The sequence below is a fragment of the Haliotis rubra genome, unplaced genomic scaffold, assembly GCF_003918875.1.
Source record: "Haliotis rubra isolate DU_JTF1 unplaced genomic scaffold, ASM391887v1 Scf91, whole genome shotgun sequence".
Taxonomy (NCBI): Eukaryota; Metazoa; Mollusca; class Gastropoda; order Lepetellida; family Haliotidae; genus Haliotis; species Haliotis rubra.
This window is the reverse complement of record NW_025767646.1, coordinates 2,254,013-2,279,426: the sequence shown is the minus strand read 5'-3', so window position 1 is coordinate 2,279,426 and position 25,414 is coordinate 2,254,013. Positions and strand designations below refer to the sequence as shown.

General features: G+C 38.1%; 1 protein-coding gene across 1 annotated transcript in view; it reads left to right on the top strand.

Annotated features, from left to right (window-relative positions):
• Positions 1-13,608: 13,608 nt before the first annotated feature.
• The window catches only part of LOC124264135 (dipeptidyl peptidase 4-like), a 541,860-nt gene continuing 530,054 nt past the window's right edge, over positions 13,609-25,414 (top strand). The window contains exon 1 of the mRNA XM_046698863.1: positions 13,609-13,683. Coding sequence (XP_046554819.1) covers positions 13,624-13,683 — 60 coding nt within the window. The 5' untranslated portion in view covers positions 13,609-13,623. The remainder of the gene's footprint in view (positions 13,684-25,414) is intronic.

Here is a 25,414-nt window from a genome sequence, read left to right as displayed (position 1 = left end):
ATTGTTAGTAGTTCTTGTTCCCAAAAGGGACGGTGGGGTAGCCTAGTGGTTAAAGCGTTGGCTCGTCAATGTCGTCGAAGATCCGGGTTCGATTCCCCACATGGGTACAATGTGTGAAGCCCATTTCTGGTGTCCCCCGCCGTGATATTGCTGGAATATTGCTGAAAGCGGTGTAAAACCATACTCACTCACTCACTCACTCTTGTTCCCAAGGTTAACCATAGAATCATCAAGAGCTCAGTGTTTCAGTGCAGAAAAGACACAGGTTTTTACCAAATAATATTAGTCCAACTCTGTTTATTGTTTCTGACCTAAAACAATGATTATCTGAATTCAGTCTAAAAACATTTATCTTTAATTCTTATGTTTCAAGCAACACAGATGAAGAGGTATTTTTAAAAATCCCGAACTAGCTATCCCCACAGTGTACTACATTTTCCCTCTGATATCAATCCTCACATGTAGGCAAGGCTAGGAGTCTTTGTTTCCTCAGAAATTACTGGAATGTAGAAAAAGTTGCAGATCTTTAGTTTAAAGTTTGCCTTGGCTTGCTGTGGTGCCAAAGAAAGAACTGTGAATCTGTTTGTGGTATCAAGCAAGTGTACCCCCAGCGCTGCTGTTGAATGTAATCACCAATCAGACAGGTGTTGCGATAGTCATCAGCAGGTTTCCATGTAGTTGTTCAGACCGAATGAGACATTTGCATGGGAGGGGTTTTCAAAGTGTGCTCAGGGGCTATTCTTGTATCCCTTTGTATAAAGAGGAAACTATTTTTGTTTATTTGTAGAGTGGAACATGGGCAGAATAAATATGTTTCTTAATGGAGCGAGATAAGGATTTGAAATATGTAAATTAAAAATATCGCATTGAGGAGAAATGAATTTGAACAAATATAAAAAATAATAATTTTCGAGCTGTACTCTGATTTGAGAGGTGTAAATGTATTTAAGAGAAGTTAGGAATGTACTTCAGTACCAATGTCATGTAGGGTAGCATAATGGTTAAAGTGTCCACCTGTCACGCTGAAGACCCTGGTTCAATTCCCCACATGGGTGCAATGTGTGAAGCCCATTTCTGGTGTCCCCCACCGTGATATTGCTGAAATATTACTAACAGCAGCATAAAACAATGTCTCACTCACTCATGTAAAGACAGTGTATGATGAAATATTCCTAAATTAGTTTAAACTGGAACTGGAAAATGTCCATGGTAACTGAATTGATCACATTGTCACAGATACTGGATATCCAATGCTTGAAATTACCATCATATATAGCACCTGTTTTCTTTTCAAACATATTGGATTTTTTAAAGCAGATCTGATGTTTGCAATACAGGTATGAATGCATGCATTCATGATAATACATACGCTGTTTCAAACACATCAAGGGATAGGTGAATATATGAATGCATTATCTCATTAAGAAGCAGGAAGGTATATACACAGTCTATACAAATAGGAAGAAATATATTAGCCTGAAATGAAGGACAAATATGGTTGAGGGAAATGAACGAATCATTTCATTTACTTTGCTCACAAAACCATGATCCCATTGAAACTTGGGAGGAATATACTTCAATACTGATCATTACGCTGCCCCATGCAGATGGAGATGTTTTGAGGTGTCTGAATTTGACTGATGCAGATGCCAGAGTTTGGTCATTTTTTCTTTGGGGAATGTTTTGTTTGTGACATATTTGAAGGAATTGGTGAAGGTTGTTGATGAGAATCACTTGCTAACATGTCTCATTAGACATTCCATCAGTTGCTACTACCCCTTGAATATTAAAACTGATCCCCAAGGTGTTGTAATATCCATTTCATTACTTATAAGCATTGAAATCTCCATTGATCACTTGATTGTCCGGTTTGTTTGAAGGCGGAACTGCTGCTGTGCAGCGTCAGGCAAAAAGTACTTCCATTTTTACCCTGTTTTTGTGAATGGTGGGTGCTACTGGTGGGGCAGAACATGCCTACCATTTTCGCACCTGCCTTGGGTCTTCACTTGGGTTGCAACGATTCACCCAGACCTTGATTTGATTTGATTTTCGATACTGGACCCTCGATTCGATCATTTTCGATTCGATTCTTAACACAAGTAAAACATCAGATTTCATTTATCCCTCAGAGTCGGCTTTTTTAGCCTGAAATCCATCATCAACTTGGCGATGTCTACTAACAACTATTCTCATTGGATAATTAGCCCGGCGTCAACCAATCACATTTCGCCTTATTTCAGCTCTTGAAACTGCTTGAGTTGGAGTCAAAAGTATGTTCTGGCTGTGTGGAAATAATTAAAATAGTTATTGAAATATCAAATCGAAATAGTGATAATGGTTATCGAAAATCGAAAGTTAGATGTCAGATTCGATTTTCGATGACTTGAACCAAATCGTTGCAGCCCTAGTCACCACTGATTTTGAGTTTTCAATTTGTATAATTTTCATGGCTATTTTTCCATTACACCAGACTTTCTTCATGAGGATGGTTAAGACTGGTTGTCCTGTTGCACTGACCTTCTGTATTATGCTACATAAAAACAACTGCAAATTTTTGTGATAGCCATACAAGTAATTGTTTTCAGAAAAGTTTTGACAAATCCACTTCGCAAGACAGCGGTGATGAATCAGTCACGTGGTATCGATTTGATCAATGTTTTGTGTAATCCATTTGATCATTTTTGACCACCTGCGCTGCCATGTGCATATTACATAACATGTAATTTCTTCACCACATCAGATGTAGATTTACAACCCAATCTTACATTGAATCATTTCCCCCAGATACAAGGAAAATGCATAGCACTGATTGCTATATATCCTCCGAGGCAGGGCTGAATGTTAATCATGGCAATTGTTTGAATTACAACAACTAACAGGTGCAAGGTTTATGCATAAAACATGGATGGAAAAGGAGAACTAACTCTTGTATTATATGAAAACAGCCTGAAAAATAAGGTTTGACCTGTTTTCAGTATTGAAATGAACTTCCTTTTGGCAAAATGATGAATGTATATATTTACCATATAGTAAACTAAATTACAAGGTTAAGGTAGGTGTCATCCAAATCAAATGTGAAGATTCAAGGAGATTCAAGGGGATTCACAAACATTGTCCCTGAGGTCTTCACACCTGGTCTGAAGACTCAGTTAGACCCGTGAAGATCCGGGTTAGATCTGATCATCAGTAACCCATGCTTGTCATAAGAGTGAGTGAGTTTGGTTTTACGCCGCTTTTAGCAATATTCCTGCAATATCACGGCGGGGGACACCGGAAATGGGCTTGTTGTAAGAGGTGACTAATGGGATTGGGTGGTCAGGTCCGCTGACTTGGTTGACACGTGTCATCGGTTCCCATTTGCGTATATCAATGCTCATGCTGTTAGTCACTGGATTGTCCAGACACGATTAGAGTGTGGCGTAAAACTAAACTGACTGACTGACTGACCCACTCACGTACTCATAAATGAACATTTACACACAAATCATCCAAATCAAATGTGAAGATTCAAGAGGATTCAAGGGGATTCCCAAACATTGTCACCGAGGTCCTACCAGCTTGTCCGAAGACCAGATTGTTGGGTCACTGATGTTCATAGGTATCTTGTGATTATATTAATTATTTAAATGGTGTTGGGTAAACCACATAGAGGTGGAGTATTGTTTCCCTTTAAGGCAAGGCAAAGATTTCAATATGTGTAAATACTGCTACATGAGTTTTAGTTAATTTGAAAATAATTGAGAAAAACAGTGCCCAAAGATAGGGGCACAATCTATACTTTCTGTGAACTGTCCCCCAAATAATGTAAGTACCTGTTGACTCTCACCTAGTTATATAAACAGTTGCTTATTACAAATTCACCATGACGTAGTTTGTCCATGATGGAAGTTAGCTGAAAAATGTAAAGTTAATATACTCATGGAAACGATTAAGGGAACACATGAAAGTACAAGTGTTCTTTTGTTCTTTTCCAAGTTTCTTCACAAGGTATGTATTGCACTGTGAGTGAAATTCTGAAAATAATGCGAGGTACTGAAACTCTGTTTATTTGAATAAAGACTTAGGACTCGAATTGTCTGTACTTCCACGTTAGCACAAACCTAGATAGATCTTTCTGTATGGGGTGCATTTTGTGTGTGCAAGTTAAAGTACAACTGCTGGATGAAACAAATCTATATATATTTTTTTAGAAAAGATAATTTTGTCTCTATCTTTTATAGATAAGTAAAATGGACTTAACATTTTAATTCTACAAGTCTCACCAATTACAGGAATTAATTTTACCATTGATAATAAAAATGACAAGAACTTTTCCTCATCCATAAGAAATCAATCAATGCTGTTTGTGAGCATTTGTTTGTTTGTCACGAGGGTTCAAATCCCCAATGGGCACAATGTAAAGCCCATTTCTGTGTCCCCTGCCGTGATGTTGCTGGAATATTGCTAAAGCGAAAACCATTCAGTCAGTTTTGTTTGTCTGTATGTTTAATGACAGCAATATTAAAGCTGTATGATGGTGGTAGATAGTCAAGTCTGAACCAGACAATGAGGTACGGTGACAGAGCAGGTTTTATGAATCAGTAATAAATAGTGATGATACCAGATATTCATGAAAAGGTGAGCGGATCCTGCCTCACACATGTCATGGATCATAAACATATTCAAACGCTGTTGACCTAAAACTATGGAATGTATGGTACAAGTCAAAATAGGGAATTGCATTGGACGTCATTTTTGTCACTGATGCTTCAAATTTTGAAATGTCCTCCACATGTCTACCATCAAACTTTCTGAAAGCTTTACTGAGGCCTTGAATGTTGTAGCCTCGGTCGAACAAATTCTGGGCAATAATCATATGATGCTCTTTGAAATCCTGGTAGAAAGAGCATGCTTGAGTGCACGTCAAAAGTTGTGAAATGTAACCATCAAAGGCTGGAACTGTCAACTGGAATTGACGTGAAGGGAAAGTTGACTAATGAAAAGTTGAAATCATCCCTGTTGTCATACAGCCTTGTGGAGAGTTTTGTCACTCTGACTCTTTATGCATACATCTACATATGAAACATGTGAGGTGGTCTCACTTGTCTCCTTTATTTCAAGTTCAGGTGGGTAATCAATGGAATCAAATTGGCTGTTTCCAGTTATTGAATGCTACCAGATCATTGATATACCTCAAGGTTAAGTCACATTTCTTGGCCAAATTGTCTTGTTTTGATTTTGCCAACCTTAGCAGAAATTCTGATTGCTCTGCATAAAGAAACAGATCCATAAGAGAGAGAGCACAACTCATGCTCATGGAGATGCTAACTTCTTGTCTGAATGTTTTCCCTCCCGAATTTACATAGACAGTATCACCGAGGAAGATTGCTTTACGTCTAATTCTGTCCAGTCGTCTAGCTAATGTGTTGAGGTACATTTTTAGGCACATTTTCCATGTGTAGGCCTTACAGAGATACTGCCGAGAAAAGCTTGTCACTGGAAGGCCATGTGTATGCTGCGGAGGAGATATTGCCAGTTCATAAACACTCTCCATGTGTATACATTGATACAGATCTACCAATATGAGTCTCTGTTGATGCAGGTGCTTGCTGCTGCAATCTCTTGTCAGGATGTACAGTACGTGCTGGTGCATCTACAGAGGTGCATCTGACGGAGGGACGAGTCAATTACCCACTGACAATGTGGTGGAAAGGAACCACAAGTTAATTAACCAGTGAATATGTGGCAGAAAGGAGAGACAAGTTAATTAGCCATTGACAATGTGGTAGACTGGTCCTTGTAAGTAATTGGCTCATTGGTCTCCAGGTGGCTAGAGATGATGACCATTCATGCAATCATCTCATTTAAAGGTGCTCACTGAGCCCTAGGGTAAGACATCCAGATCTGAAGCATCATGTGACATAGAGATTACATTCCACATGAAAATTCAGACACAGATGCTCATGACACCTTCATCTAAGAAGTGGTTGATAGGAAACAAGATCTGCCTTGCCAGGATCTCCAATATCATGTTTTTCCTCAGTACTTACATGTGCACAAATGATAGAGTTTGAAAGTAAGGATAAAACTCATGGGAAATTATCAAAATAATGTAAAAAATGAAAAGGTGATCCTTACATTGTAATACTACAGTGAAGCCTGTCTAAACCGGCACCCCACGGGACCAAAATAAAATGCCGGTTTAGACAGCATGCCGGATTAGACAGGTGCCAGTGTTGGCAGTTTTCACTGTATTTTGGAAAAACACAAGAACAGTGCCCTCATTTAGTTTCCCATGCTGCTTCACAATTTTGCCACAGCTTTGGAACATATTTTGTTACCATGGAGCAATGTCATTATTTACCTGTAATTGCATTTACCTGTAATTGCTTAAGCAATGAATTGAATGTGTTTGGTATTTGTCTGTCTGTGAGAGCTGAAGTACAGATACGGTTCTTGTCCAATGAAAGATGATAACTTGATCATGTTGAGTACATATTTGTTGTGATGAAGTATAGGCTGTATAATTCATAGGAATGTGTGCACTTAAAAACAATTGTGACATTTGGAAAGCTTTCAGTGAGATAGAAGGGCTCACTTCAGTACATTACTAGAACATGAAGGTACAGCTGCAAGACAATACACTCAACTTTACCTCACATTGTTTTAGACAGCAATAGAAGGATGTCTTGATCATCTGTAATGTCACTCAGTTTATGTCTAGTGCAAAGTTTGTGCAATGATTTAAAGGTGGAATAAAAAAACAATAAAGAGCATGATTTGGATGAATTATTTGTCTGATAAATAAAAATGCTCTCAGACAACCATTAAGAGCAAGATTGCATGTTAATACACTGACTATATTTTCTGTATCAGTAAATGGGTTGTCTGGTCCATCTTACAGGATTATCAGGTCCACTGGGATATAGCTGGAATATTGTTGGCTGTGGCATTGAAATAGAGTTTGGAGAATCACTTGTGAGATATTAGTTGTGTTGTGCAGAATTGTGTCCCTTGGTGGAAACAGAATCCTGTGATCATGTTTCAAACCATGATATGTTCTGGGATATGACGAGGCAAGGTAAGGCAAGGTGGAGTGTGCAGGTTTGAGGTAGGGTGAGGTGAAGTGTGATGGTGTAAGGTTAGGTGAGGTGAGGTGAGGTGAGGTGGAGTGGAGTGGAGTGAGGTGGGTGGGGTCAGATGAGGTAAGGTGATGTGAGGTGAGGTTGGTCAGGTTGGGTTGGGTGGGGTGAGGTGAGGTGAGGTGAGGTGAGGTGAAGTGGTTTAGGTGGGATTGAGGTGAGGTGGGAGAGTTGAAATAGGGCCTTACATATCATGCTGTAGTTTAACATGAATTCATCACTCAGACTCAGTATGCCAACTGCAAGATGGCCAGTCTTGTTTCATCCTCTTAATGATGAGCACCAGACAGGGAAAGAACAAGTATCATCTTTTAATGTCTTTTGTTTCGTCATCGGACACAGCAATGACTGGGTTTTGCTGAGTCAGTATACTGTTTCTGGCTTGGGGATCCATGTTTAACAGAGACATGATATTTCACAGTGGGCTAGCACCACATTACAAACATAAGTCCAGACTGCTGCAAGTTGCCAAAAACACATGTGGATCTGCTTCTGTACCTCACCCCACCTCACCTCACCTCACCTCACCGCACCTGACCTCACGTAATCCCAACTCACCAAGTGACTCTAAGAACAGATACGTTCTGTTGTTAAATTGGATTAGGGAAATGTAGCCATGGCCTGTTTCAGAATATATTCTTTCTGACATTCATTTCCTTAGCTGCATGTTAACAAGTTCAAACCACCAAACTCACTTGGAAAATGTGAACTTGGTCAATATATGTATTTGTTTCTAAAGATTCAACATTTTGGGATAATTAAAATTACATAGAAATTATGAAAAGACCATGCTTTGAAAAATACTGTATGCAGTCTTTGAGTCTGCAAGTTATGCCATTAACTTTCCTTCAGTGACCTTGGACAACTACTGGAAATTACTGATGTAATCATTCCAATGTCATTCCTTCCCATGATGCAACATGTCAGTGAATACATGCCAGCAATCAATTGCATCACAACAGGCTTGATGCTGTTTGTTCAGTGGCCTTAGAACAATCAAGACTATTTGCAAATAATCCATAGCACAAGTAATTACTGCTGCTTTTCTCTAGGTAGTGGTGGTCATGTTCCGACATGAGGAACAATAGCATGTACGTGATATCTGTCATAAAGCTACTGCAGCAGAACTATCCAGATGAAAACATCATTACTCCTGTTCCAAATGATATTAATTTTGCAGCATTTTGTTGAAAGAAGATCAAAGGTGACACAAAGTCATTCAGCATTTCAATGATTTGAGTGTTGCTGTGATAAAAAGGAGCTGGTACAATATTAGGCTCACTTATGAAACCTTCCACTCCTTGCCAAGCAACATAACAGACATTAAATGAGCTTTTTGCCAGAGATTTTTGCGCTTAAAAACATGTCTGATATTTGTGGGCGTTTGATCCAACTGTTAATTCCATTATGGAAACAGAGGTGCAGTTGAGTGTTCACAGAGATGCAGTCATGTGTTCACAGAAGAAACAAACATGACAAAAGTTTGTAAAGAAAAACTATAAACTGTATAAGTGTTCATCTTATAGGTGGGATCATTGCCATAAAGCTGGGATATTGCTGAGTGCTGTGTTACACAACAAACAAACAAATGTTATAGGTGGGTGAATTTCAGTTCTCAGGGCTGCAAGATGCCAAGACTGTAACCATGATGGTAACCAGTGACCTGTTTCACAAAATGATCTTAGTGCTGGTAGAGACCTAACTCCTATACTTAAACATAGACTTTGGGCAGTCCTATGGCTATGTGACCTGTGAGGATCTGGGCAAGAATTGGTCTTCAGCAACACATGCTTGTCCTCATGATTCTTTTCAACATCTATTAATATAGTGTCCTATGGAAAACAAGTTATGAATATCTTGTGAGGCATCTTTTTTTGGAGAGAAAAATGATGGGGAAGAACCAACCCTTTTTTCTAAGTAGCACACAAATATACAAAGCCAAAAATCTCTGCCCTCATACAGAAATTGCAAAAAAAATGAAAATTTGTTCAGATTATCTGTAATGGAAAATATTCAACATTTAAGGAGTCACAATCTTAATGAAATTGTTGTAATGTTGGAGCTAGTTGAATGCTTTGTCATTGAATACAATAGCAACAAATAATTTCATTTAAATAGAACAGGAGCCCCAGATCAAGAAAGGGCAGAATGAAAGGGAAAATAATATAGTTCAGGGATTGTGAGACATACTATGTTGCAGCTAATACCCCAGTACTAAGAGCTGGTTCTTGAATTGGGGGAGGGGGATGGGTGCGGAGAGATATATACTGATTTAAGTATAGGAACTATCGGAAATGGTACAGTCTGTATAGAAACAGCTGCTCTGGTCTGATCAATCCTAAGATGTACGGCAACAAAACCAGTGATCAATTCAGTTTATATGCAGATCAGTATGTCAGTTCCAAATGTCAGCTGGAGACATCTGAGCCTCTGACATGAACCTGTCTGATGTGGCCGCTCTGTTATTGACACCGGCATAGATCCAGACATTTGCTTTGTTTACATATTGTGGCCATCTATTTTCTCTTTCTGCCCACAGGGATTTGAGCTGGAATGGACAGAGAGATAAGAAACGTTTTTAATGTAACCCAAAGAGGATTTAATTGATTTGTAATTATGTTGTTTGTGTTATGAGCCTAGACTAACACTCTGTCACGATCAATGTGTCAGACGTTTGGCTCTTAGCTTTGTTAAATAACAGAGATTAGATAAGGCGTGCAATCAGTGCCACCAAATGAGTCAACAGACTGCACTGAGGCACGAACACTCCTTGCTCTTTTAATCTTTGTAAATATGATCGCATAGCATCGTACAGATCAAAGATCTATCATGATTCAGTTCTGACACAATTTGTTTCATGATACTAACACAGTGTATTATTCAACTGAAACGTGTTTCAAAATACTGACACAATGTGTGTTATGCAACTGAAACAGTTTCAAAATACTGACACAATGTGTGTTTTGCAACTGAAACAGTTTCAAAATATTGACACAATGTGTGTTATGCAACTGAAACAGAGTTTCAAAATACTGACACATTGTGTGTTATGCAACTGAAACAGAGTTTCAAAATACTGACACAATGTGTGTTATGCAACTGAAACAGTTTCAAAATACTGACACAATGTGTGTTTTGCAACTGAAACAGTTTTCAAAATATTGACACAATGTGTGTTATGCAACTGAAACAGAGTTTCAAAATACTGACACAATGTGTGTTATGCAACTGAATGTTTCACAGTTTCAAAATATTGACACAATGTGTGTTATGCAACTGAAACAGAGTTTCAAAGTACTGACACATTGTGTCTGACAAAATGTGATACCTCTCTCTGACAAGATCTGAGGACATCAGATGATGCAGAAGGTGAACCTTGAGCAGCGCTTGATTGCAAAAATCTAAAAAAGAAATGTGTGTTTCCTTGAGCACAATCAAATATCTGCTTTAAAAACCATTCAGCTTTTCTTTTCCACATTGATTCAGAATGTTTAATGTAAGCAATTGAAAACTGAATGAGAACCCCCTAAAACCTTCATAGTAACATTTTTTCTGGTCATGCATGCAGAAACAACAGACTGCATAAAACTTCTACAACATAATGGTGTGTGATGTTTACCTCACACTAATAAATCCACAGTGTATTTGTTTCTTTATACAGAAATCAGATATGCTTGTCTCAATGTTTGGCTCATACATACCAAGAATTTAGAAGGCTTGATACTGATTGACTAATCAGAAAGTTCATGTGACATGACCTCCTATGGATGTGTTCTGACACAGATCTTCAGTCAGACAGGTTTCAGTTGGAGTATAGTTTTAAACTTGTGACTTCCATTCCAGACTACACATTGAAAAATATTTTGACAATGTACTTGATTTAATATTTGAAAAGTGAACTAAAAACATTCTGTAATGTGATAGATTGACTGTATGGCATTAACAACATATGGGCTATGCAAAAGTCTGTTCTGTTCAAATGTTTATCCAGGATGGGGTGGTCAGGCTTGCTGACTTGTTTAGCACATGTCACCGTATCCCAGTTGCGTAGACCGATGCTCATGCTGTTGATCACTGGATTTTCTGATCCAGACTCGAGTTTTTACAGACTGCCACCATATGGCTGGAATATTGCTGAGTGCGGTGTTAAACAACATACCAACCAACCAACCAACCAACCAACCAACCAACCAAATCAAATGTTTATCCCATTATATCAAGAGATAGATGATAGTACTTACCAAATATCCCTTGTGAACCATTTTCAGAATGCATGATAAGAAACACATTCCAAAGGTCAATGTCTTTGTTAGCATAGGATTGCTCTGATTGGTTGCATGAAAGGTTGTGTTTGTATGATGCCATATCCTGAGGTCTTTGTTTTTATGGTAGTGACAACCAAGACATGATATTTATGAGTTGATTCACACATTGATAAACATGTTTCATGGTATCTAATTAATCCATTTCAAGATACTTACATGATTCATGCATTTCATGACACTTCCATAATCAATGTGTGATGCTAGTATGTCAGTAATAGTACCCCAACTGTGTCAATCAGTGGATTGTCTGATCGATTCATGTCCTTGTATCTCAACTTTGTGAACTGATGCTTATGATGTCAATCACTGGATTATCTGGTTGATTCAATTATTTCCAGACCGCTGTCATATAAATAAATATATCAAGTTAATATTTATATAGTGCCTGTTTCAGCAAATTGCTCAGATGCTTAGGCAAAGGCAGTGTCAGAAAGCTGCATTTTTAGTATGTGCTTAAATTGGCCGAATTAGTATATGTCATTGATGTTGTTTGCAAAATTGTTCAATAACAGGGTACGTCTTGCTTTGATAAAATATGTGTCATCAAAGGTCTTTCTTTTTTGGGGTGATATCTCCAATATTCGTGATGGTTTTTTTCTGGGGGATGGATAGAGATGAAATTTTTAGTGCATGGTTAAACAGCAAACAAACATATTGAATCTTTGACATAGGTGACCCATACCATAGGACCTGTGGAACATTTTTCAATTCTTTGTTCCATCAATTATCCAAAGATAGACTCCAGAATAGACAGATGTCAAATTCCAACAAATATCTTATGTCAGGTACTGGTACCATGTATATTAGCATCAACAGCAACCCCAGCATTCAAGTTTAGATATATATAGAATTTATTCACAGTAAAGGATTTGCTTCCAGACATGCTTGAACTTTGTAATTCATGAATTTGAGAAAACAGGATTCCACTGTAATTGTTCTCTTGATTTTTACCCCCGAAGTGAGCATAGATTATTTTTAGGTTGGGGAAGACAAAATGTCTTGTTAAGAGAACTTAAGGTTGCTTTCTTTGGGAAAATCAATATGTCAGATTAACCACAGAACTACCCAGAGAATGTGTACATGTACAATTGGGGCCTTTCGCTGCAGCAAAGACAATGAAGCTTGAATGCTTGTGTATGTTAACTATCATAGAGTGTATGCTTCATATAGCTCTGAAATGGGTCAGTCTCTTCCTTCAAACATAATTTCCAAGGAAGGGTTACAAAAACAAAAATCAATTTAATGTGGCCTAAATACCCAATGCTATTACAGTTATTACATAAGCCCATCGCAGGGTGCGAAGGAATGTTCACAAACTAATTGAATAAAAATATTTTCATCAATTTTCTTCACCTGCAACGCACCTGAAAAATAACTGGCACTAATAGGTGTATTGAAAATTCCACCTGGTAATATTTAACACATGGAATAGCAGTGGAATCTGAAGAATCTGATTCTGAGTGGGAATGATGAGATTTATGTTTCTACACAGAGGGAATTTTTTTTTATTTGTGAAACCCAATCACTCTGATAGTTCCTGTCCACTGAAAACAAGTCCGACTGGAAACACGTCCAAGGAAGTCTTCCATGCTGTGCAATTACCTTATAAACACTATCACAAACAAGTCTTTCACAGAGAAGCTAAGTGTAGTTTACAGTGGATGCTCTATAATCTAATTCCACAAAATGGCAACGATCCAAAGTTTTTGAAAATTTGCACCAATGCCTATTCTTGTATGGATTTTATATTCTCACCTCATAATCCTGACAAACCAACTAACTCAGAAAAACAAGCAGGTAATTGCTTTTCTTTTCATTTAATTATTATTGATCATGGATATATAGTGATAAAAAACGGTGAGAAATCTTTTCGGATAATGCCTGATAGGGTATTGATTAGTCTAGTGATAACAGAGGCTGATCCATGTAAAGAGGCGGTGTAAGGGATACTGCAATTTGGACATCGGACATACTCAGTGATTTCACACTGTCCTGCTTATCACACGGTAGATTATCACCCAGGACAAAATGAAATGTGCAACAAAATAAGGCAATGTTCTCATAAGTGGTGCAAGCCAGTCAGCAACAAGCGCTTTGACAAGTCACAGTACTTGTCGTCGGTCTTCCTGTCTTCGTTGGTTTACTTCACTTGACTTTGGGGATACAATATTAGGACAATGTCTGATCGCCCGAAGCCTCCCAGAGATTCTGTAACAAGTACTTGGAAAATTATTCTGGTAAGATTGTTCTGGTGGTGATTGTGTGAGACGGAGCATTTTGTGTTGGCCGTTCTGTTGACATGGTTGAGTCACTTCCCTTTTAATGTTTGGTGGCCAATGCATTAAAATGCCGTTATTTTCAGAGGCCAGGGTTTCTTTCAGGGAATGTTATTTGAGTTGTTGAATCTCAGTAATTATTTTAGTGATTTTTCAGCTACCGGTATTTCATCCTACCTGATGCATCTTAGATTGAGGTGTGTGTTTGTTAACCATGTGCAATAAAAGGCGAATTGCTCTTTTAGGACTGTATTGATTGGTATGAATGTGTTGACTGTATTCCACATAGTTCTTTAATGAATTGGTCTTTATGTTGTTTAAAAATGTAGATGTCAGAACATTATCCACCTCCTTGATACACATGTTATTTTGACCCTTTCTTTCAGAGATTTGTGTTTTGAAGTGTTATTATTGCCAATAAAAGTAAGAATTATATTTTTATGTCATTTCATACGACGAATTTTGACATTGCAATATTTCAGTATCTATCATATGTTTGTTTATGTTGATGTCTCATTCTGCCATTTATGTGAAGATATTTGTAAAATTATTCACATTTCAGCTGCATGTTTGTACAGTTTATGTTGTCATAGTTATGACACATGACTATTCTGACATATTTGTGACACATGACTATTATGCATATCACCTCTGTTGATGTAATGTGTCTCCAGCAGAATATCATCTCCTGATATATCAAGTTGCTATCCCATGCATCCCCCAAGTTGTATGAGGTCATGCTCTATAATTGCCATGTGACATCTGAGTATAGATGTCCTGATACACTTTGTCATTACAGATGCTGCTTTCTTATATATCCTCATATACTTCCCAAGACATCACAACATGGAATGTCATGCAATATATGTAATAGCAAAGCATCATGGCAGTAGTTGTCTGACTTCCTGATCAAGTTCTCTCAATATCATGTCAATTGTCATAAGACTAAAGTTAGTGCCAGGTGCCAGTAGACGTCAAGCTAGTTGTCATGTGTCTTCTGTATTTAACTATGTGCTTTCACAAGTCTTCTCAATATTATCATAAATGCAGTCATTTGATTTCTGTCTCCAAATACTGGGTTGTCACTTCTCAATTTTGCCATATACTGCCATGTGACTTCTCAATATTGCCATATATTGTCATGTGACATCAATATTGCCATATACTGTCATGTGACTTCTCAATATTCCCATATATTGTCATGTGACATCAATATTGCTATATATTGTCATCTGACTTCTCAATATTCCCATATATTGTCATGTGACATCAATATTGCTAAATATTGTCATCTGACTTATCAATATTGCCATATATTGTCATCTGACTTCTCAATAGTGCCATATATTATCATCTGACTTCTCAGTATCATATACTGTCATGTGACTTCTCAGTGTCACAATACAATGTTGTGACATGTTAGTTCATATTGTCACATATGCTGTCATGTAACTTCTCATTATCCTCCTATAATGTCTCATGACTTCTCCATATCACCATTTACTGTCATGTGATTTATCATACAGACATATAATATTGTTAGACTTTCGTATATCACCATTTGTGACCATGTGATATTTGTATTATCACATACAGTTATGTGACTCCTATATATCAGCATACAGTCCCATGTGACACCCTAATATGACTATATATGGCATGTCCCAGACATTGTGCTTGTGATCAAAGGACATCAGGTGTCCATGACAACATAATATCACAATATTGCTTGTCCCTGACATTGTGCTTGTGGTCAAAGGACATCAGGTGTCCCTGACATCATAATATCACAATATTGCTTGTCCCTGACATTGTGCTTGTGGTCATCAGGTGTCCCTGACATCAGGATATCACTATATTGCTTGTCTCTGACATCATAATATCACTATATTGCTTGTCTTCTCTGCATTGACAGTTTACACAACACAGCTGTGCATCTCAGTCAGGATTGATTCTTGAATTAAGTCAAGATTACAGAGATTTTGATGAAATGTAAATTGTGCGCCTGTATGCTTGCATCATCTGATGCTTCAAAACTCAAGTAAAACTCTTTTAAAAGCTCTGATTTACTTTAGTCTTGATAATTATCAAGAACGAACAAACATGGTTTATGTGAATGTTATTCACGTGAGAGTCTGACAAACACTGTCATTATAGCTCTTTTACGTGACAGTTGTATGGGATGACTGTTACATGTAGCCACTAGAACAGAAACCATCTCAACATTGTGTATGTGATATATCTCTGTTGTTGAACATGAATCCTACAGTGTTATACATATGGTCCTTCAACGTTGTTGAATTGGGTGTCTCTCTTCATTGTTGAACATGGTGTCTCTCTTCATTGTTGAACTGGGTGTCTCTCTTCATTGTTGAACTGGGTGTCTCTCTTGAACTGGGTGTCTCTCTTCATTGTTGAATTGGGTGTCTCTCTTCATTGTTGAACTTGGTGTCTCTCTTCATTGTTGAACTGGGTGTCTCTCTTCATTGTTGAACTGGGTGTCTCTCTTCATTGTTGAACTGGGTGTCTCTCTTCATTGTTGAACTGGGTGTCTCTCTTCATTGTTGAACTGGGTGTCTCTCTTGAACTTCTCTCTTCATTGTTGAACTGGGTGTCTATCTTCATTGTTGAACTGGGTGTCTCTCTTCATTGTTGAACTGGGTTCTCTCTTCATTGTTGAACTGGGTGTCTCTTCATTGTTGAACTGGGTGTCTCTCTCTCATTGTTAAACTGGGTGTCTCTCTTCATTGTTGAACTGGGTGTCTCTCTCTTCATTGTTGAACATGGTGTCTCTCTTCATTGTTGAACATGGAGTCTCTCTGCACTGTGGAACTGGATGTCTCCCTGCAGTGTTGAACATGGTGTCTCTCTACATTGTTAAACATTGTGTCTCTCTTCATTGTTGAACTGGGTGTCTCTCTTCATTGTTAAACATGGTGTCTCTCTACCGTGTTAAACATGGTGTCTCTCTACATTGTTAATCATGGTGTCTCTCTACATTGCTAAACATGGTGTATCTCTACATTGTTGAACATGGTGTCTCTCTACATTGTTGAACATGGTGTCTCTCTACATTGTTAAACATGGTGTCTCTCTACATTGTTGAACATGGTGTCTCTCTACATTGTTAAACATGGTGTCTCTCTACATTGTTGAACATGGTGTCTCTCTACATTGTTGAACATGGTGTCTCTCTACATTGTTGAACATGGTGTCTCTCTACATTGTTAAACATGGTGTCTCTCTACATTGTTGAACATGGTGTCTCCCTGCACTGTGGAACTGGATGACTCTCTGCAGTGTTGAACATGATGTCTCCCTACTTTGTTAAACATGGTGTCTCTCTGCACTGTGGAACTGGATGTCTCCCCTGCAGTGTTGAACATGGTGTCTCTCTTCATTGTTGAACTGGGTGTCTCTCTTCATTGTTGAACTGGGTGTCTCTCTTCATTGTTGAATTGGGTGTCTCTCTTCATTGTTGAACATGGTGTCTCTACATTGTTAAACATGAATCTCTATTGTTGAACATGGTCTCTCTGCACTGTGGAACTGGATGTCTCCCTGCAGTGTTGAACATGGTGTCTCTCTTCATTGTTGAACATGGTGTCTCTCTGCACTGTGGAACTGGATGTCTCCCCTGCAGTGTTGAACATGGTGTCCCTCTACATTGTTGAACATAGTGTCTCTCTACATTGTTAAACATGCTTAAATATGGTGCCTCCCTACATTGTTAAACATGGTTGAATGGGTTCTGTGTACATTGTTGACCAAGATGTATTTCCACATTGTTGAACATGGTGTCTCTCTACAATGTGGAACTGGGTATCTGTATACAGTATTGAACATAGTGTCTCTCTACATTGTTAAACATGGCTGAATGGATTCTTTTTACATTGCTTACCAATATATATCTCCACATTGTTGAACATGGTTAAACATGGTGTCTCTCTTCAGTATTAAACATAGTTAAACATTTTGCTCTCTACATTGTTGAACATGGTGTCTTTCTACACCATAGAACTGGGTGTCTCTCTCCAGTATTGAACACAATGTTTCTCTGCATACATTGTTAAATATGGTGTCTCCCTGCACTGTGGAACTGGGTGTCTCTTTGCATTGTTAACCATGGTGTCTCTCTACAGTGTTGAACATTGTGTATCCCTACAGTGTTGAACATGGTGTCTGTCCACATGGTTAAACATGGTTTCCCTCTACATTGTTGAACAAGGTTAAACACAATGTCTCTCTCATTATTGAACATGCTCAAATATGGTGCCTCTCTACATTTGTTAAACATGGTTGAATATGTTCTCTCTACATTGCTTACCAATATGTATCTCCATATTGTTAAACATGGTTAAACATGGTGTCTCTCTTCAGTATTGAACATGGTTAAACATTTTGTCCCTCTACAGTGTAGAACTGGGTGTCTTTCTCTTCAGTATTGAACACCATGTCTCTTTACATTGTTTGGACATGGTGTCTACCTGCACTGTGGAACTGGGTGTCTCACAGCAGTGTTGAACATGGTGTATCTCTGCATTGTTGAACAAGGTTAAACACAATGTCTCTCTTCATTATTGAACATGCTTAAATATGGTGCCTCTCTACATTGTTAAACATGGTTGAATGGGTTCTCTCTACATTGCTCACCAATATGTATCTCCACATTATTGAACATTGTTAAACATGGTGTCTCTCTACATTGTTAAACATGGTTGAATGGGTTCTCTACATTGTTCACCAATATGTATCTCAACATTATTGAACATGGTTAAACATGGTGTCTCTCTTCAGTATTGAACATGGTTAAATGTTTTGTCCCTGTACATTGTTGAACATGGTGTCTTTCTACACTGTAGAACTGGGTGTCTAGATCAAGTTTTGAACACAATATCTGTCTACATTGTTGAACATGGTGTCTACCTGCACTTTGGAACTGGGTGTCTCATAGCAGTGTGGAACATGGTGTGTTTCTACATTGTTGAACATGGTGTGTCTCTACATTTTAAACATGGTGTCTCTCTACATTTTAGAACATGCTTAAATGTGGGTGCCTCTCTACATTGTTGAATGTGGTGTATCTCTACAATGTGGAACTGGTTATCTCTATACAGTATTGAACATGGTGTCTCTCTACATTGTTAAACATTGTTAAACAGTGTCTCTCTTTCATTATATAACATGCTTATGCATGGTGTCTCTCCTGACATTGTTAACCATGATGCCTCTCTACAGTATTGAACACTGTGTATCCCTACAGTGTTGAACATGGTGTCTGTCCACATGGTTAAACATGGTCTTCCTCTACATTCTTGAGCATGGTCTCTCTGTACATTATTGAACATGGTGTCTCTGTAGATGGTTGATATATCTCAAGGGCAGTGTATACCCTGTATATAACTCTGTATGACTGTACATGGTGTCTCTGTACATTATTGAACATGGTGTCTCTGTAGATGGTTGATATATCTCAAGGGCAGTGTATACCCTGTATATAACTCTGTATGACTGTACATGGTGTCTCTGTACATTATTGAACACGGTGTCTCTGTAGATGGTTGATATATCTCAAGGGCAGTGTATACCCTGTATATAACTCTGTATGACTGTACATGGTGTCTCTGTACATTATTGAACACGGTGTCTCTGTAGATGGTTGATATATCTCAAGGGCAGTGTATACCCTGTATATAACTCTGTATGACTGTACATGGTGTCTCTCTACATTGTTGAACATGGTGTCTCTGTATATGGTTGATATATCTCAAGGGCAGTGTATACCCTGTATATAACTCTGTATGACTGTACATGGTGTCTCTCTACATTGTTGAACATGGTGTCTCTGTATATGGTTGATATATCTCAAGGGCAGTGTATACCCTGTATATAACTCTGTATGACTGTACATGGTGTCTCTCTACATTGTTGAACATGGTGTCTCTCTACATTGTTGAACATGGTGTCTCTGTATATGGTTGATATATCTCAAGGGCAGTGTATACCCTGTATATAACTCTGTATGACTGTACATGGTTTATCTCTCTACATTGTTGAACATGGTGTCTCTGTATATGGTTGATATATCTCAAGGGCAGTGTATACCCTGTATATAACTCTGTATGACTGTACATGGTGTCTCTCTACATTGTTGAACATGGTGTCTCTGTAGATGGTTGATATATCTCAAGGGCAGTGTATACCCTGTATATAACTCTGTATGACTGTACATGGTGTCTCTCTACATTGTTGAACATGGTGTCTCTGTAGATGGTTGATATATCTCAAGGGCAGTGTATACCCTGTATATAACTCTGTATGACTGTACATGGTGTCTCTCTCTACATTGTTGAACATGGTGTCTCTGTAGATGGTTGATATATCTCAAGGGGCAGTGTGTACCCTGTATATAACTCTGTATGACTGTACATGGTGTCTCTCTACATTGTTGAACATGGTGTCTCTGTATATGGTTGATATATCTCAAGGGGCAGTGTATACCCTGTATATAACTCTGTATGACTGTACATGGTGTCTCTACATTGTTGAACATGGTGTCTCTGTATATGGTTGATATATCTCAAGGGCAGTGTATACCCTGTATATAACTCTGTATGACTGTACATGGTGTCTCTCTACATTGTTGAACATGGTGTCTCTGTAGATGGTTGATATATCTCAAGGGCAGTGTATACCCTGTATATAACTCTGTATGACTGTACATGGTGTCTCTCTACATTGTTGAACATGGTGTCTCTGTAGATGGTTGATATATCTCAAGGGCAGTGTATACCCTGTATATAACTCTGTATGACTGTACATGGTGTCTCTCTACATTGTTGAACATGGTGTCTCTGTATATGGTTGATATATCTCAAGGGCAGTGTATACCCTGTATATAACTCTGTATGACTGTACATGGTGTCTCTCTACATTGTTGAACATGGTGTCTCTGTATATGGTTGATATATCTCAAGGGCAGTGTATACCCTGTATATAACTCTGTATGACTGTACATGGTGTCTCTCTCTACATTGTTGAACATGGTGTCTCTGTATATGGTTGATATATCTCAAGGGCAGTGTATACCCTGTATATAACTCTGTATGACTGTACATGGTGTCTCTCTACATTGTTGAACATGGTGTCTCTGTATATGGTTGATATATCTCAAGGGCAGTGTATACCCTGTATATAACTCTGTATGTATTACTGTACATGGTGTCTCTCTACATTGTTGAACATGGTGTCTCTGTAGATGGTTGATATATCTCAAGGGCAGTGTATACCCTGTATATAACTCTGTATGACTGTACATGGTTTATCTCTGCAGTCATGAATGTCATTTATTTCCACAAGGTTGCTGATGAATCATTACATTGTTTTGACATTATAACCATTCAAGTGCGATATGGATGAGACTGGATTGAACACTTACTTCATAAGAACACTTGATTGGCCTTTCAAAGGATAACATCAAACAATTTTCTGTTCTTCCTAAAAAGAACCAATGATAGATTATTATATTTATGACCAAATGGAGGCTAGGTGTATCCGTTCAAAGGGATTAAATGTATTAAATCAAGATCGCCACATTTTTTGTAATGAATTACAGGAATATTTGCGTCATCTCTGGGACAGTTATTGGCTACAACTCAGCTTTCTTCTTACGATGACAGAGATTAAAAATACCAGAAAGAACAGGTTATGTCATGGTGCCCTACCAGACTGGGAGGCCCAACTCACACCAAGCAGTACTTCCAAGTTATGTCTATATATACACAACTGCACTGAAAAAGTGTCATTCATGGCTCAGGGAAAAGATGTTGGCATGTTAACGAAACTTGGTAATATCTTTCCAGGTAGGAGGGGCTGTGGGGTAGCCTAGTGGTTAAGGCATTCGCTCGTCACGCCGATGACCCGGGTTCGATTCCCCACATGAGTACAATGTGTTAAGCCCATTTCTGGTGTTCCCCGCCGTGATATTGCTGGAATATTGCTAAAAGCGGGGTAAAACCAAACTCACTCACTCACTTTCCAGGTAGGAATGGACAAGTGTTAATAGACAAAGGAACAGATACTTATCATTCTTTTCCTAACTACCTATTAATATTAATATGATTTTAATTACAACTATAATAATAATCTTTACCTACAGATGGATGTGCAGTTATATATCCTGTACAGAATGTACTAACTACAGGGAGAGAATGTAAACCAAAATTGATTCTGGTTGAATAACAACACAGGCCAACCTTACTGATAAATGGTTAGTTAAAATGTTTAAAATAAGTACAAGGACGAATATGTTAACTTTGTTCGCTGCCAACATTGATGCATCCTGTTCTTAAGAAAGTTTTGAAAAGCTGACACTATTAACAAAAATTGTGCAATGACAGATGTTATCTCTCAGATATTATTTTCTCAGCAGCATGAAACCCAAGCTTTTACAATATTAGATCAATCGTCATTGTTCTTACATCATCTATTTTTAAGTCTTATGACATAATACTTTTTGTGTGCTTTTGATGGTGTTGATGTACAGAAAGCATCAATTTGGTAACTGATGGCATTTATCACATTGGTTTCTATATGCATATTATTTATCAGGGTATTAAAGAGATCAGCTTACCAGAGGAGCAATAAAAAATGCAGTATTTCTGTTGATAAATATTTCCAGAAAGAAATTCCCATTGATTTATATAAATAAAGACTCATTCAAATGAAAAATTGATGGATGATTCCTGCACAGATATCAACAATAGCATTCACCTGACCTTGCTGGATGCTAGACTTGCTCAAGTCTCTGAGGTAAAATTTAATAGTTTAAATGCTAATTTCTTCAAAAATAATATATGACAAACTGTACAAGTTTCAAAGGTAAAAATTAATAGTTTAAATGCTAATTTCTACAAAAATAATATATGACAAACTGTACAAGTTTCAAAGGTAAAAATTAATAGTTTAAATGATATTTTCTAAAAAATAATAAATAACAGAATGTACTGTCCGCTTATCTAGACTTGCCTCTTAAAGGATAGAATTACTATGCATCCATGGGCTCAGCTTTCAGTACAGCCTTGGAGCAAGGCTAGCTGGATGCAAACACTGAGGTTTCCTTTCGTGAAGAAGAACATCTTGTTTATTATAAGGAAGTGATTGAGTTTAAATAGCAGGAAGTGATTGAGTTTAAATAGCACTTGCATCAGCTCAATATGTGAGAAAGGACATGGAATAGCACAGTGGTTGAAGCATTAGCTCATGACACCAAAGCACTGGGTTCAGGTCCCCCATGGTACTATGTGTGAAGCAATGGCAGACAAAAAAAACTGTTCACTTCATGCACGTTCCTGTAGACACTTAATGATGAGGTCAGGGGGGTAGCCTAGTGGTTAAAGCATTCGCTCGTCACACCGAAGACCTGGGTTCGATTCCCCACATGGGTACAATGTGTGAAGCCCATTTCTGGTGTCCCCCGCCGTGATATTGCTGAAATATTGCTAAAAGCGGCGTAAAACTAAACTCACTCACTCACTTAATGATGACAATTATATATATAAACTCATATATAGTAATATAAACTCATATATAGTAATAACACAATGACGTAATGATTCTTTATGACTTTTGACGTAACTCACTAAGAGGACAGACCTCCCATTATAAGCCTATCTCGGCTTCATACAATGTAACGGTATCCTTCCATGTGTTCTAGACATCACATTATCAGAGTAGCAAAAGCTTAGATTTTATTATTTTATGATTTATGGCTGTGGATCCAATGAGCAAGTGATTGAAGCTGGTCCTGAGATTAAATGTAAATGTTGACCAGACCAATATGGCTGCTTCCATTTCGGTTTCAGACATTAATGTGTTGAGAGCTTTCTAGTTGAGGCATGATAACTACTATGATTTGATTTTGGTGAAGCTCTCACTACAAAACTCGGAAATGTGTATGTAATATGATCAGTTTGCTTAAGTGACAAAAATATTGCATTATGGAGATGGTAAGATGATTGAATTATTGAAAGCTTTCACATCTGATGTCAGAGTGATGAGCTGTTTGTAAAATGTTTGAATATGAGGTAACGATTGGTTATGTAGCCTAAAGAATATAGAAATATGTTTTGATGTTACAATTTTGTATCAGCGGAATCGTCATGTTGAAAGTAATCATGTTTCAAGCTTGCAGTGGTGCCATGACTGGGAATAGATGATATACAGAAGAGGACAATGGAAAACCACATGTGATAATGAGGTGATGATGTACTCTATATTCTTGTTAATGTTGTGCAGTGATCATGGAAATGATTCTGCAGATATGGATTTGGGGTGTAAATGAAGCCTAGCAGTGCGAATAGAAAAAGAAGATAGATTTAGAAACCCAACTGAAATGGAAGCTTCTGTACAGGACATCTGTGTTCTGTGTGTGTTGAAGGGATATGGTTTAATGTAATTAAACATTTGGTCAGTAGAGCAAAATGCATTGTGCAAGCTTTTTGTATTTATCTTTAAGTTTGATTTTTATTGGAAGGTGATACAAAAATATAATGGTGCAGTCTAAATATTACTCTAATATCTGTGAGCGCTATTGGTATTGTCATTTTATAGACTAACAACAAATAAAGACATCAGGTATGTGGGAAGAAAAATGAATATATAACATGACATGATGAGTAACATGCTATTCTCCTATGTTTGGGCAAACATTAATTCATATGGTATCACCTGGTCTGCATCAGTCTTCCAGGTGGGTCACCGGGTAGCCTAGTGGTTAAAACTTCTGCTCATCATGACCCGGGTTCCATTCCCCACATGGGTACAGTGTGTGAAGCCCATTTCTGGTGACCTTTGCCATGATATTGCTGGAATATTACTAGAAGCATTGTTAAACTATACTTGCTCACCCACTCTTCCAGTGAGAATTTGGGGGAGTCTTGTCCACATCTCTTCAAGCTCCTGGCCCAGCCTTACAACCACAGTAGCAGTGTATGAAATAAGCCCAAAACCCAGCCAGACATCAGGGCAGGTAAAATGTTACCAGCCCAAAATGGATTTAACCAGACCAGACAATACAAAGAAAATTACTCAGATGTATGGAACATGTTATCTAAAATTTTACCAGACCTGGCTAGCTGTAAATTTAGGCCGTCCCGTCAGAAATCTAGCCCGTCTCCGGCGGTCAGACAGGCCTTATTTAATACACTGATAATAGGCGACCTTTGATGCCAGCATACATGTCTCTCGATCATTTCTTGTTGTCTAGGGGAAAGTCAGAACTCATGGGTGACTATTGGATTCTGGTTATGTTTTGCTGCTGTAGTTGTCAGTTGCAATATGTACATTATCAATTTAAAAGACAAAATGTGCACCAACTATTTCTGCCATGTAATGCTGTCCAGTGACCCTTCCACTTACAATTAGCCCGCCATATAGCTGGAATATTGCTGAGTGCCGTGTTAAGCAACAACCAAACCTTACAATTACAGTGTTGTTGTGGCAGTCATAGTGATCCTCCTGTATGTCATTACAGCAACCACCAACTCTGTCCTGCTGCCTTATGTTGACATTTTGTTAGGTTGCCTCCAGACACATCCATGCTTATCCAGAAAATCCAGAGTGAATCGGGACTATTAGAAGACCAACAGCAATTCCTCCGGTTTCTTCCCTCTAATCACCATTGGCATCTGAC